General features: G+C 35.8%; 1 protein-coding gene across 1 annotated transcript in view; it reads right to left on the bottom strand.

Annotated features, from left to right (window-relative positions):
• PLXDC2 (plexin domain containing 2) overlaps positions 1–15,900 on the bottom strand; it is a 469,728-nt gene that overhangs the window by 92,971 nt on the left and 360,857 nt on the right. Inside the window, exon 10 of the mRNA XM_027592981.2 lies at positions 4,685–4,745. Within this exon, the coding sequence (XP_027448782.1) occupies positions 4,685–4,745 (61 nt within the window). The remainder of the gene's footprint in view (positions 1–4,684; positions 4,746–15,900) is intronic.

Genomic DNA, 15,900 nt, shown 5'->3' on the forward strand with positions numbered 1-15,900 from the left:
GCCCACTTTTTCAGGTATCGTAAACTTGCTCATTTAATACATCCCTTCTCTTCAAAATGTTTGCAATCTCAGGTTTTCCACTGCCTTGTTCCCCATTAGCGCTTAGACACACTCAATCATGTTCATGTCCTTCTCTTCCACAACGCATCCCCACATTCCCGACTTTTCCTTCCATTCAGTCAGAGATTGGTCTGCCTCGGTCTTCACAGACTCCCACTTCCCCCACCTATGGAAATCTTGTTATCCATTACCAGTTAATTGAAATTTCTTATGCTGGTGGTTCTAATATTTTCTTAGGCACAAAATTGTCTATATTCTCCATATCTCACAGCATGGGGCAGAGCTGTCCACTTTCTAGTTTTGGGTTCTGTGACACACTCTCTCAATTTTCTGATAGCTTTCTACAACTTCTTTATTTCCTGTTATGTGTTGGTAGTTCTTATAGATCTTTCTTGACTAATCTTTTTGCTATATGCATTCTCACTAGCAATTTCCACCACAGACATGATTTCAATTCACATCTTCATGCCGATTTACATAAATCGATAGCAACAATACACATCTCTCTCATGGATTTCTGACCCAATATCCATCTTTTGACTTAACTTATGCATGTGGGTGTCACAGATATCTCAAACGCAGTTAAGTCTCGAATGGAACTCATCACATATTATTCTCCTGTGTTTCTATTGTCAAAGACCAGTATTAGCAAACACCTTGATGCTTAACCTAACATCCTGGATTTGTTTAGCTTATAGCAGCAAAGGCAGATTAAAGACTCTAAATGGGCCTCCTTCTGCAAAACAAGTAGATTCTAGATAAAATATGAATTTTAATTTTTTAAAAATTTTATTTATTTATTTGAGAGAGAGAGAGCACAAGAGGGGTTAGGGTCAGAGGGAGAAGCAGACTCCCCGCCGAGCAGGGAGCCCGATGCGGGACTCGATCCCGGGACTCCAGGATCATGACCTGAGCCGAAGGCAGTCGCTTAACCAACTGAGCCACCCAGGCACCCAGAATATGAATTTTAAAGCATTACTAGAATTTGCAGGAAGCAAAGAAAATCTCCAAGGGTACCTTTCTATTGTCTCTCCCCCAAAACAAAACAAAGCAAAAGCTGTGTGCTGTGGAGTAGGAGTCATATACATTAAGCCAGGTAAAAATGCAGGATTTGCCCAGAGGGCAAGGAATGTTAAAAATCAGTATTTCTTCAAGGAGATCAAGCCTTGTGCCAGCAAGTATATGGGGAGATAAATCTAAACCTCTCCTCCCCATATGAAATAGGGACATATGGTACACCCTAAAATTCGCAGGTTCTCATCAACAAACATTCTGTGGTGGAAAGTACCATCTACTTAGGTCCTTGGGATTCTCATGGAATAGGATGAAATAAAAATGCAATTCTAATTAAAGGACACAAAAAGAAACACACAAAGAAAAAGAACACTGACAAAGTCAGCAAAAACAATGAACAACATATTTAAACTACCAAAATCTTTAGATATTGTGATCATCCAATGTAAGATACACAAAAAAGTTGTATGCAAAATATTTAAAGAAATGAAAGGTGAAATTTAAAAATGAACTAGTAACCCTGACTACAAAAATGTCTTGGCAGATTTAATAAAGTGTAAAATTTAAATTTTAGAAATGAAAAATACACTTTTTGAAATTACTACTTCAATGGATATGTTAAATAGTGGATTAAATGAGATGAAGACAGAATTAATAAGCTGGCAAATTGATCTGAAGAAACTCCCCAGGATGAAACACAGAGAAATAAGAAGACAGATGATATAAAAGAGGACTTTCACAGTGCTCATTTCCATTCAGCTGCCTACCTACTGATCATTCCTGCCCCCCCCCCCCCCCGCCCCGCTCTGTGGTCACCACTACCCTACCCACTGATGCAGGCCAGATCATCAGCATCATTGGCCTGGGTTATAACTACAGTCAACTTCTTGGCTTCTTGCATCATAACCTATTATTCACCCATAGCCAAGGTGATTCTTCCAAAAGGCCCTGATTAAAAGCCTTTCCCTTGCCTTTATTTCTTTTTTAATTAAGGCATAATATATACACATAGCAGTATATTAGTTTCAGGTGTACGACATAATGATTTGATATTTTTTATACATTGCAAAATGATCTCCACAATAAGTCTACTTTACATCTGTCACCATACATAATTGCAAAAAGTTTTTGTGTTGTTGTGATGAGAATTTTTAAGATTTACACTCAGCGTTTTTCAAATATGCAACACAGTATTATTAACTACCATCACCATGCTGTATGTCACATTCTCAGGACCTATTTATTTTATAACTGGGAGTTTGTCCCTTTTGAGCTCCTTCTGCAATCTCACCCACCCTAACCACCCACCTGTTCTCTATCCATGAATTTGGGTTTGGGTTTTGGTTTTTGTTTTAGATTCCACATATAAGTGAGATCATACAGTTTTTGTCTTTTCTGTCTGACTTGTAGCATAATGCCCTCAAGACCCATCCATATTGTGACAAATGGCAAGATTTCCTTCTTTTTATGGCTAAATAATGTTCCACTGTGTGTGTGTGTGTGTGTGTGTGTGTGTGTACATTCATACATATACACCACATTTTCTTTATCCATTCATCCATCAGTGGACACTTAGGTTATTTCCATATCTTGACTATTGTGAATAATGCTGCAATGAACATGGAGGTGCTGTTATCTTTTTGAGTGAGTGTTTCATTTTCTTTGGCTAAATACTTGGAAGTGGAACTGCTGGATCATATGGTAGTTCAATTTTTAATTTTTCGAGGAAACTCCATTCTTCCCTTGTCTTTAGGATGAAGCCCAAACTCCTTCAACTTGTTACGTTTGGGGCTCTGTTCACCTCATCAATCTCAGTTCTTACCACTTGTCTTCTCAGCTTCAGTTGCCCTTCAGGCACCATCTCAAATATCTCCTCCTCAAGCAGACCTTCCCTTATGCTACTTAACAAGACCACATCCTTATAGTTACTCTCTGCCCATGTCCTTCTCTAAATGCAGTCCTTTGTTCAGTGGTCTAGCTTCCTGCTGGACACACTTACTCCATTTTTACATTATCCATACTTAGAATAATACATAGTAAGTGTCCATATTAGGATTTGCACTTATGGAGTAAATTCTTTTTTGCACTTATGGATCTCACAGGATTAGAAAGAAAATTTTTTGCACTTATGGATCTCACAGGATTAGAAAGAAAATTTCACTCTAGTTTTAAGCACAGAGGATGGGCAGGAGTTGGTGACTTTATTTTAATAGGAGGATAAAATTGCTCACCACAAAGCCACTAATATTGACAATTTAATTACAAAATTAAAAGGAAACACTGAATATTGAAGATACTTGACTCTGAGCTCCTTGGGAATAGGGGGTAATTTTTATTTTTTTTACATTTTTGTAATTTCAGTGCTTGACACATTCCACAGAACATGAGAAACTCTCCACAGAAAAATTTAGGAGGGTTTAAAATATGATGGCTTCTTCTCTATTTCTTTGGTTCATGGTGGGCAAGAAAATTAAGATGACTGAATTACACTTTTGATCTTTACACAACTACAGCTGTTCAATTTCAACATTTCCATTGAAGTAAATGTGATTACATGAAAGAAACATCAACCTGAAAACACAACCATGGCTCCAGCAATATGTTTTAATTTTGAACGATGTTGTTCTGTAAGTGAAGTGAAATAGATCAGCGTATATCACTGTTAGTGTGTATCACAATAATCCCCCAAATGTCAAAAAGTTGATTAAAGCTGCACTGGCAATTCTGCACTTAAAATTCAAGTATATTCTCAAAGATGTTTTTCTCAAGATATTTATAGGACATCATAAATAAAAACTTAATTTTTAAAAAGGTTCTAATAACCATTGGTCTCCCAGTAGTTTTAAAGAGAGCACTTTGACATGATTTGCGTTTCCTGAATGAGAAAACTTGTATAATTGTTAATAGTTTTCATTTAAAGTTCATACCCTAAAACTTAACACAGGCAGAAAAAAGGCAAATACTTTTCTTTGTGAACCTAATAAGATATCTTTATGGAACCTGAAATGACAGTGTAAATGCAATTCACTAGAAAATTTTAAACAGGATAAAATTGTCCTGCAATTGCATACACCTGCTTAAATCACTTCATTGCATCATTGTCTCCATCATGTTTGTCTTGGGGTTACTGTTTCCATGTTATACCATTTCTAACTGATTTTATATCAGTTTGCTGCAATTAATCTTTTCCTCCATACTGTTGGTTTTGTTACTTGAGCAAAAAAGATGAACAATGGCTTCTGAGATCTTAGAAAAGCAGCAAGTGTTTAAGAGAACCGCCTTTTGCTTGTAAAATTTGACTTCTGGTTCTATTTCCTAGCCACACACCTAACTCTGCTACCCTCACTGCCCCCCTCCCCACCATCTCCCCTCGCCTCTCCCTCTTCTTCTCTTGGTAATGTGGGGGCAATAACAGCTCTGAAGTCCAAGGAAGGCTATGAGAATAAATTTAGATAATACAAGTAAAGAGTTAAGCCCAATGTGTGGCACATACTAAGGGCTCGATAATTGCTGGATATTTTTGTTAAATTAGATGCCATTTTCATTAAGATGTAGTGACTCTATAGAACAGCTTGGTCCCAGAAGTCTCGTCATGAGAAAGCACATGTACCTCTTCAGGGCATCCACTGTCCACCCAGTCCTGCCGATGGCGATCAAATCCACTGGAACATCTTCAGAGAGGACACATTGCAGTTCAGAAAAGAAAGTAATGGGGTGCAGAGTTGGGGGTGGGGAGAAATGAAAAGAAAAAGACTGGTAAGAAGTTAATTCTCAAATTTTCAGTTTAGCACAACATAAACTTTCTTTTATAGAACTGTTAATTGGGGCAGCAGTGAAATATTTACAGTGTGGTGAGTAACAGCTCACTCCTTAGGTACTCACGGTGTTAAGATCACTCACGGCAACAAATTACTCCACTGATGCCCACTACACGGTGCAGAACACCTGGGTCCCCAAGCAAAGGTAAGGCCAATTGTTTTTCTATGAAGTTGGTTTTCTTTTTACTCATACATTTTTTTCTCATCATCAAAACAAATGGGTATAGACAAATTGTTTGCAGGTATCATTTTTTTTTTTAGGATTTCAGATCTCTTTATTTGTTTTCCTTATTTTTTTAAAAAAATTTCAGACCCATAGGCACTCAAACTCTGTTGTGCAGTAAAGGGTTAACTCAGCAGGTTTGGGGTGTTCAAACCCTCACATTCCAAAGAAAGAGCTGACCCTTGTCTGGTTCCCAGGAGATAACCTCCAAGCCCTCGGAAATATCTCACCTGATAAGAGTGGCTTTGTATATCTTGGATGTAGGGCTATGCAAGATCGTTTATGCTAACAATATGCTTTATGCTGAATGGCTGTTTTTATTCACCTGGATACTAGGGCCATGCTATAACAGTTTGACCTCTTGGAGGGGCTAGGGACTAGAGATGAGAATAGTCATAAAGAAATTCATATCTATCTCTCTGACCCTCAGTCAAAACTCTGGACACCAAAGCATGGGTAGTCTTCCTTGGTTGGCAACACTTGGTGTGTGTTTTCTCAAATTGCTGTTGGGGGACTTAGGTGCTATCTATACAACTCTACTGGGAGAAGACAACTGGAAGCTTGTGCCTGGTCTCTTGTGGACTCTACCCTGTGTATTTTTCACCTTCACTGATTTTAATCTGTATCCTTTTTGCTATAACAAATGGCAACCTTGAGTATAACAGCTTTTTGGAGTTCTGGGAGTCCTTCTAGTTAATTAGTGAACCCGAATGCATGCCTGTGAACCCCTAACATCAGTATGCCTAGGTCATCTCTAAATGCTCTAAATCAGCAAACACTGGCTTAATAAGATATTGTTCAGTCCTACTGTCTTCCTTGATTGGAATAATTTTCTACCCTCCTTATCTAACCAGCTATAGTCCATTTATATTTTTAAGGCCCAGAAATTACTACCTGGAGTCCATTCTATCTGATAAAGCTTCATAATTGCTCTGATCACATCTTATTTTACTATTTAACCTTTCCCTTTCATATAAAACTTCATGTGCATATGTCTTATTTACCAAACTTGATTGTGAACATTTAAAAAAAATTTTTTTAAAGATTTTATTTATTTGACAGAGAGCACGAGCAGGGGGAAGAAGCAGAGGGACAGGGCGAAGCAGGCTCCCCGCTGAGCAGGGAGCCCCATGAGGGGCTCCATCCCAGGACCCTGGGATCATGACCCAAGCCGAAGGTAGATGCTCAACCAACTGAGCCACCCAGATGCCCCAACTGTGAACGTTTTAAAGTTAGGACTGGTATCATATAAAGTCATACCTAGTATATCTAACACATAATTTCTTTTTCATACTAGAAATTCAAAATATTTTGCTAGTCTGTTAAAACTAAGGATTTACACAACCCTTGAATTTTAATAGCTAAGTATATATTTACATATAATATATGAATCTATATTGATGAATATTAATATAGATACCTATGTATTTTTCAAAATTAATGGAGGTCATTCAACTTTTGTCTTATATTTTCTTATAGTAGTACTTTGCAACTTTTTTTTTTACTTGTTTTGCAATGAGTCTACATGATGACTTTTTCTAAGAATCCTTGCCAGAGATTATGTACCATGGCATGGATGAGCATAATTTAATTCAAGTGGAATGTGAAAACATCTCTACTGTCAACAAAGAAGACCATATCTATCATTTTGCCCAAACATGATCCATTAGAGCTCTGCTATTTTATGCCTACCATCTGTGTTGAATAAACTTAAGTGTAGAATAAACACCAGTGTGTGATCTGGCATCCCAAGTTTGAGAATCTCCAGTTGGTCAAGGCCATTTCTGGTTACCCAAAGAGATTCTGACATTTGGAGCCTGTTTAATTCCAGATGAGGTAGATGGCTGTTCCCTCCTCTCCTTTTGTCCTTTCAAGTTTGTTTAAATATTGAAAAATGTATTGACATTCCCTTTTGCAATTGATTTTCTAAAAAAAATATATTTTGGGAGTCACCTAATCACAAGTCATTTTGAGAGCTACAAGTAAATAAACGGAACAGATAATTTTTAAAATGCAGTTTGTCTTCACTTACTCTATTCCAGATGTATTCAAAGACAGTGGGAATTAATAACTTTTATATTTTAACGAGACAGTACCATATCTTAAATTTACGGGTCAGCCAAAATTTCATCTTAAGTAATTAGCCCTTTAAATTGTTAAATTAATCCTAGGAAAAGTAGAGAAACAGTGCATTTTGCTTGATTTATTAAATAAGCCCCCAATTATATTGTGTGAAATTAGGTTCCACTGAAAATATGTGATTCGATTAAGTAATTCATTCATTTATTCACAATTGATTCCCTATAAGCTGATCTGCAGTCTCCTAATTGCTAGGGTATGAAGGATTGAGAATGGCAAAACATGAGAACAGTTGATTTGAAAACTCATGCATTTTTGTAATGTGCAGTGCCTTAGAAAATTAACACAACTGGACGCTGAACTTTTAGTCTTCTTTCTAATTTAGTAATCTGTATTGCATCTGAAAGCAATTATAAACAAAAGGGTGTGTGTTTGTGTGTGTTACAAGTCCCTAAGAAAAAATTATATTATCTCTGAATTCTAAAAAAACCCCAAATATCCCCTTTACGAACACTTTCCTCTCTCCACTGAGCTGCTGCATTATTTTTTCTAAGACCCAATGATATTACCCATATCATGCTCCAGCATATTGATTTCCTGACATTCTTAACAGCGTTAGCTAAGAGGCTCTCTCCTACACTGGAGTCACCTAGTATTCCTGTTGAAAGCGAATTCATGAATGTAGCTGAATAAGATTCTCTGGCAGTTTGGGTCCAGCAATTTTCACTGTAAACAAGACACTCCAGGTGATTCCTACCACACTGAATTTTAACACCACTGATTTCCTGTATGAAATGTCCACTGGCAGGCCCCTTCCCCCCTCTCCTGTCCATCCTCTAAGACCTGTTCTCATGCCCCTTAGTGCCCCTGCCCGAATGTGTTGTGCTCTTTCATTTTTGCCTTTGAACATGCTATTAATTATGTTTGGAATACCTTCTTTGTCTCTAGTTAGTAAATCCAATTCAACTCCAGCCTGTCTCTTCTGAGAAGCACCTCCTTTTGTCCCAGTAAGAGTCAACAACCCCTTCTCAGTGCCCCCCCGGCCCCAAATCAAGTGCTAAGTCTATTATTATACACCGATTGGTTGCTTTTAGCTTATTTTAGACTTGGGAGTACATGGTTCAAAGGGGGGCTGGAATCAAACCGCTCCAGTTAGAATTTTGGCTTGGCCACAAAACAGGAATGAGATCTCAGGCAAGTTATTTTTACTATCTAAGCTTGTTTCCTCATTTGTAAAATGAGGTAAGGGAGGTTATGTAAGGACTAAAATAGTGTTTGGTACATAGTCAACATTTAGTAAATATCAGCTGTTTTTAATACTGCTATATGTTTTTGTAGTATATGTGTAACGGGGTCGACAATTGTTGAAAATGAGTGAGATTTTCATTTTAGAGACAGCATTTTGGAAAATATTTAGGAATTAATTCTGTGTACCATATTAATGTGAAATGTGTTCTATACTTAAAGTCCTTTATCATCACATTTGGGAATTAGTATTACAGAATCTTAGGAGAGAAAAATCTAAGTTGCTTTCAAATGTGGGTCAAATCTTTATGCAGTATTTATAAACACACAGAGATTACGTGGTTTTGTAAATATTCCTCAAAAAATTGATTTCAATAAAGTCTGAACTCTTAGCCACGATAGGTTTCCATTTGTTTTTTATTTTCATGTTATTCCCTTTGTCTCAGCATTACCTAATTCCAAAACAAATTGATAGAGAGCTGTTCTTCAAATTAATTGTACTATTCTCCACTCAGTTTCAATGGCGTGTTGATTTCAAAGCCCCCAGGAGCCATGTTAAGTGAACCCCATTCAATAAGGCAGCCTAGAAAACAAACAATACTCTCCTGGCTTGCAGCATCTCTCCAATCCGGAGACTAAAGTGTAAATTTTGTCTCTCTCTAACTTATCTCAGTTCTATAGGAAGGGTTTCAGAAATACGACTTATTTTGCAAAGGTAATATATTCACGTGAAGGAAGTAGAATAAGTGTTAAAATGCATACATAAGGGTTAAACATAAAGTGCATCTCTGACTGCACAATTAAACACATGTCGTTTCACCATTGAGATGAAATATCTGCAAAAGAGAATTTAGGAAAGAAACCTCACAGAATCTTAAGACTTGGTTAGGAATTAGTTTCTAGATCAGGAGTCAGCAAATGTTTTCTGAAAAAGGACCAGACAGTAAATATTTTAGGCTTTGCAGGCTATATAGTTTCTGTTCTACTTACCTCTGCCACTACTCAAAAGCAGCCACAAATTCCTAAGAAATGGGTGTGGTTGTATTCCAATAAAACTTTATTTACAAAAACAGGAAGTAGGTCAAATTTGGCCCACTTCCTGTGGTCTGCTGGCCTCTGTTCTAGTTTATTATATAAAAAGTAAAGATCTGTAAAATTCTGAAGACTAAGGCAAATACCTCATCAAGGTGTCTCATGATTTAAATGGTTCTTGTAGCCTTATGTGTATTTAACAGGGTGTGTTATCTTAATGGAAAAATCAATTGTTCATTTAGTAAATTTTCTTCTCACAGTCTGCAAAAGTATGAAAAATGATCCTGCAGCATCAAAGAAATGGAAAGATGCTTTAAAAAGAAGCAGAAATATTTTAGATGAGAGACAAGTATAATGATATATAATGATAACCAGCCATGATTATAACTAATAACACATTTTATCATTGGGTAAAATAGGTGATAGGTAGTATGAAACTATAAGATATAAGGAAATTATTTTGTTTTGAAATACTAAAAAATGTAATTGGAAAAATGTTCATAAAATTTAAAATGTTGATTATAATAATTATTCTCAATAAAAAATTAGTAAAACAATTCTTGTTTCCCATATAGGGCATTCCTGTTGTTCCTAATCGGCTTCAGGCATGAGATGGATGACTTCATTTCTCAAACCATTTCTTCTAAAACTGAGAAACCTGATCTTAAAATTTTCCAGAATTTTCGTGCCTGAACCACTCATTACATAGAGCTCTAGGAATGACAGATGAACCTAAGTACACAGTAATGTATTATGGAGACGACACTGTAGGACAAATTATGAAATTTTATATCAATCTAATATTCAAGAATGTGAAGTTTATTGTGTCTGTCTTCCTTCCTCCCTCCCTCCCTCCCTTTCTTCTTCCTTCCTTCTTTTCTTCCTTCCTTCCTTCCTTCCTTCCTTCCTTCCTTCCTTCCTTCCTTCCTTCCTTCCTTCCTTCCTTCCAGCTCCATGCCCAATGTGGAGTTCAACACAGGGCTTGAACTCACAATCCTGAGATGGAAACCTGAGCTGAAATCAAGAGTCAGACACCCAACTGACTGAGCCACCCAGGTGCCCAAATTTGTTGTCTTTTATTAAAGCTCTTGATGTTAGTTGCAGCTCAGAATCATAATCCAATGCCAATAAGAATAGTTAGCTGCAAAATGCAGGAACTTTGTTTTGTAGATGAGTTTCAGATGGAAAACTGGTTTCAAGTCATCTGATATCCAGAATCTTGTCTTTTATACATGTGGCGGAGAAGATGTTATCTCAATGCTAAAATATCATTAATTTCATTTCCCACCCAGACTTATTTAATATACCTTTGCTTACACCTATGTATTAATCACATTGAATCATAACATATGATAGCTTGCTTTTCTACAGTTAATAGTATAGCCTAGACATTTTTCCATGTCCATAAATATCCCTTGAGAGTTAATTTTTAATGACAGCGTATATTCCATTATACGGCTTTATAAAAAATTTACTCAACCTATGTATGAGAATACCCATGTCATTTAAACCTTATAAAAATATTCATCATCATTCTTTTTGTAATTTGATGGATTAAAAATGATATATCTTACTTTAATGAGCATTTCTTCTATTACAGGTGAGGATAAACTTTTAAAACATGTTTATTAACTTTTTATTTCTACATTTTTAAATAGTGTATTCATTTATTTTCCCTATTTTATTTGACTGGGTTTTTTTGTTTGTTTGTTTGTTTTTACAGGATTTCTATGAACTAAGAGCACAAAATTCTGTTAACTGTATCACCTGTCTATAATTTGCCATTCTATTCTAAATATGATTTTTTTGGTCATACAACAGTTTGTACTTTTACATTGTTGTGTTTGTTTTTCAAACTCTCCTTGCAAGATTTCTTTCTTTGCTTTTTTGCTCAGAAAGGCCTCCACTATTTTGGCATTAAATTTGGCACTACATTTGCCATACTCTCTTCTAGTTAGTCCATTATTGCATTCTTTACTTTTACTTCTCTAATCTATTCTAAATTTATTTTGGTATATGGTGTGAAGAACCAAATCTAAACATACAAATTTTATTAAAATAGATGGCTGAGAGTCCCAGGATCATTTGTTGAATATATATATGTTTTTTAAGATTTTATTTATTTATTTGAGAAAGAGAGGGAGAGAGGGAGAGTGAGAGCATAAGCAGGGTGAGTAGCAGGCTCCCTGCTCAGCAGGGAGCCTGACCAACTGACACAGGGCTCAAGGGGCCCAACTGATGGGGGGCTCCAAGGGCTCAATCAACTTGGGGCTCAAGGGGTCCCAGGGGCTGGATTCCAGAACCTTGGGATCGAGACCTGAGCCCAAGGCAGACGCTTACTGACTGAGCCACCCAGGCACCCCTTTTGAATAGATCTTTACCCATTGTTTGGAGCTGCCTGATTTCTTACATAATAAACTCATATGCTAAGCTCTACTTCTGAAACTATACACTCTTCCATTGATTGCTTTGTTCCTTCTTGTATAATTCCTATAATGATTTCATCATTATAGTTTTTTATAACATAATTTAATACCTAGTAGTTTTTAAGTCTTCCATCATTGATCTTATTTTAAACTTTTTCTTGAGTAGTTTCACTCATTTATTCTTTCTGTGACTTTTACAATCACATTCTGATGTTCCAAATAACAGTCCTATGTGAACTTGGTAGAATTAATGTGGTATTAATTGACATCTTACTACATTCTAGCTTTCCGTCCATAAAATGTTTTTTTAGGTGTTCTTTTAAGTGCCTCATCAAACTTTAATTTTTTCCCTTATATAGGGCCTACACATTAAGTTTGTTAGTAATTATTTTATCTATTTCTGCTATTGTTAAAGAGCTTTAATCACTGTATTTTCTAAATGGTTATTTCTGACATGGAAAGCTATTGATTTTTGTGTAGTTATTTCGTAACTGGTACCTTTATTTATAAATAATAATGTTGCTTCTCCTTTCCAATAGTCATGTCTCTTATTTATGTTTCTTTTCTCTGTGCATTAATCAGAAATACAGAATTCTATTACATAACAGTAACAATCACATCCTTCCTTTCTTCTTTATTTTAATTGGAATGTTTCTGGGGCTTCAATGTTCAGTATATTTTTTCCATTGTTGTGAAGTAATGCTTATTGTTATGTTAATACACTTCCTTCTATCTCAATCTGTTTTTTTACTTAGGAAAAAAATGTTAGATTTTATAAAATATTTTTTCTTCTATCAAGATGAGCTAATGATCTTCATTACCAGTGCTATTAATTGCATTAATATATTTCTTTAAAACATGGAATGAATTTATTATTTGGCCATGTTTTAATTATTTCAATTCTGTGGGTTTTGATTCCTAACTACTGGGGTTTTCAAAATTCTATAATCATAAATAATACAGGATATCTATAAGTAATCTACAGTTAAGATCACACATAATGATGAAAGAGTGAATGCTTTCTTCCCAAGATAAGAAACAAGACAAAATGGCTACTCCCATCTCTTCTAATCAATAAGGTACTATACAGTTGAAGAGGCAAGGAGAAGTTAGAACCCTAGAAAGTGAAGTTTTGGGAGAATGTCAAATCATTAATTGCTTCCCGCCTTGTGTCTTTCCTATATGAGTGCAGAGTAAAATGAGAAGTTAACACTCATAGCTTGATTAAGTGGCACAAATAAGGCAGCCATACCAGATTATAGAAGAATTAGCAAACAGCTGAGACTCATAACAACCCTCATTAGAGATACAAAGTAATATTTATTATGATTTTGGAAGGCTGAAAAGTAATGATTTTACTAATAGAATGAAAAAGTCAGCAAAAACCCAAAGGATGTCTTAGGGTTAAATGTTTAGACTTAAATGGGTAAACTTTGAGTGGGGTGAAAACTGAAGGCTACTAAAAAGATTAAAGTTGAGGTATTCCTCTTTTTAAAACCCTGAGATGGTACATATTACCACATGAAACCAGGCATCCATGGTCATAGAGCATTTGTCAACACAGTCAGTTTCAGAACTAATCTGCTCTAGGATTTGAAGAGGAGAGTAGCTGTTGGGGTTTCCTTGGTGCTTTCCCTTCTATGAGATCTAACCCACACTGCCTTCTGAAGGAAGTGCCAGGATGGAGGATTATCCTTCTTCCAAGTGCAATCAAGTTTACAGCACCTAGCCTGAGGACACAACATTTGTTATCCAATAAAAGTTATACAGTTAGAGATGAAGTCTTCAGTTTACCTGGGGCTATTAACACTTAAGATCAAACTTGTTATCCCAACATTATGAAGATAATATTTCTTCATTGACTGATCGTAAATATGTCTTTGGCAACTAATATAAGTCTGGCTGAAAACACGTTTTAACAATTTGGTTCCTTATTTATGAAAGATTTCCAACTTCTTTAGAAACACCATAACTTTTAAAGAAGATAAATGATAATCTGAGGTTGAGGAATGGTAATTGAAGGAAGACTGTTAAGACAATTAAATAGTTTTATTTTGTTTCTTCCAATTATATATACATGAATAAGATGTTACACAGTTTTTACTTTAGGAAAGGAAGATTATATTATTGGTAAGTATTTCTAAGAGTGAAATTAATAATTTTATAGCTTTTAAAATGTTATGGTTGTAAAATGAGAATTCCATGCAAAAAACAATGTTATTTTCCACCTAACTAAATGTGCAACTTTGGGGTCTTGTATCTGGGCAACATATTAGCACATCCTGAAGATACTGGGAGCACAGCCCCTTGTATCACATTAGAAAAGAAAACTTCCCTTGCCATACTCAATTCTCTCTCTGAATCTGGGCACTAAGAGTAATGGAGTCTCTAGACTTGAATTAATAATTAATAACTTGGTTAATAATTTTCAACAGGCTACTGGGCACTTTCAGAAAAACAAAACAAAACACTGTCTCATTTAATATGGGAATATGGGGAAAAGAAAGGAAAGGAAGTCGAGGTTACAGTGTTGGAGCAAGTTAATAGTTGACATGTGTTTAAAGATGGTCAGTTATGTAATTCTCACTCCAGCCTGGCAATATTCCTCACAATTATTTGCATTTGACTACTGCAAAAACTTAAGGCTATATTATTTAGTGAAAAGCACTTGAGTTTTAGAATTGCATACATAAAACTGGATTCAGGTCTTAACTCTGTGAGCCATAGCAAGTTATTATTGGAGATTCGGTTTCTGTAAGATGGAGATTGTAAAATCGACCTTCCCTGTGTTTTGGTGAGAACTAAACAGGATAATATAGATGAAGCGCTCTTTTGGTGTTTGACATAGTAGGTGCTTGATAAATGTGAGTTATTTTATGCCTTTTTAACCCTCCATTGCACTTAGCACTGGTCAAAAGTGTTTACTGAAAAAATAAAAAGTCATTGTAACTGAAACTGAATCAGTTTCAAGGCTGAAATCTATGATATTCTCCAAGGCCTGACCCAGCTTCTTTAGCCACAAAAGCAAAGGATATTGAACAAAGAGGAGAAATCTTCTCTTTTTGATGAATGAATTTTTTTCAGAATCTAAATATTTCTTGCCAAGCATTCAACTTTGCTATCTTGTTACAACAAAAGTGAGAGTTGAATCTTATGGTAAAGAAAAAAAAAAAAGATTGCTCCTCATGGCTGTGAGCCGTTAAAGCTAACAGTCACAAATAAAACTACTGCATGTTTAAGGATTCCAATTTTTGATACCCTTTCTTAAAATCTCTTGACTTCATATCAAGTGTTATACTTAAATGGCACCTTCAAATGCATAAAAGTGGACAGAGCAGTGACTTTTACTTTGAGGTTGGCTCAGAAAAAGGAACATAAAGACTTATGGGTTTAGGTGTGCTGTGAGCCTCGGTAAAATGCTATCCTTTCACCAATAAATTTTTATTCCATGGTGCTCAGATTAATGGCTCCTGGTCTTTCAGAGTTGTCTGCCTTCCTGAGGAACATCAACGATGCATGAATCAAGTCACCTCTGTTCTGCCAAGATAACAAAGTTAGACTCTGGCAAGGGACTAGAAATCCCTTTGATGAGCCAATTATCTCATCAAAAAAAGAGGTCTTTGTCCTAATTTAACTTTTGATGTAAAACAGCTTCAGAATTTTACTGAGAATGCTGACATTTGCAGAGAAACAGATGAAGATGGCATTTCTAGTCTCTCAGAGAACCATAGCATGAACTTTACCCCCGTTTTGAAACATAAACATTTAGGAAAGGACTATAAGGGATACAAGAGACCATTACATGTGTCACCATCTTTTCAGGAAGAGTAACCAATAATCTGATCCAGACAACTCCATGTCTCTCTCTCTTCTGTCTGTCTCTCTCATTGCTTAAGAGATAAAGTGTTTCTAATCACAGTAGATTTGGGTCCTTGGAAATGATCTTCAGAAAGAATGGTTGGATTAGGAAGGTTAGTATTTCTAACTAGGAAAACCTGCATTA

This window comes from Zalophus californianus, chromosome 9 (assembly GCF_009762305.2).
Source record: "Zalophus californianus isolate mZalCal1 chromosome 9, mZalCal1.pri.v2, whole genome shotgun sequence".
Lineage (NCBI taxonomy): Eukaryota > Metazoa > Chordata > Mammalia > Carnivora > Otariidae > Zalophus > Zalophus californianus.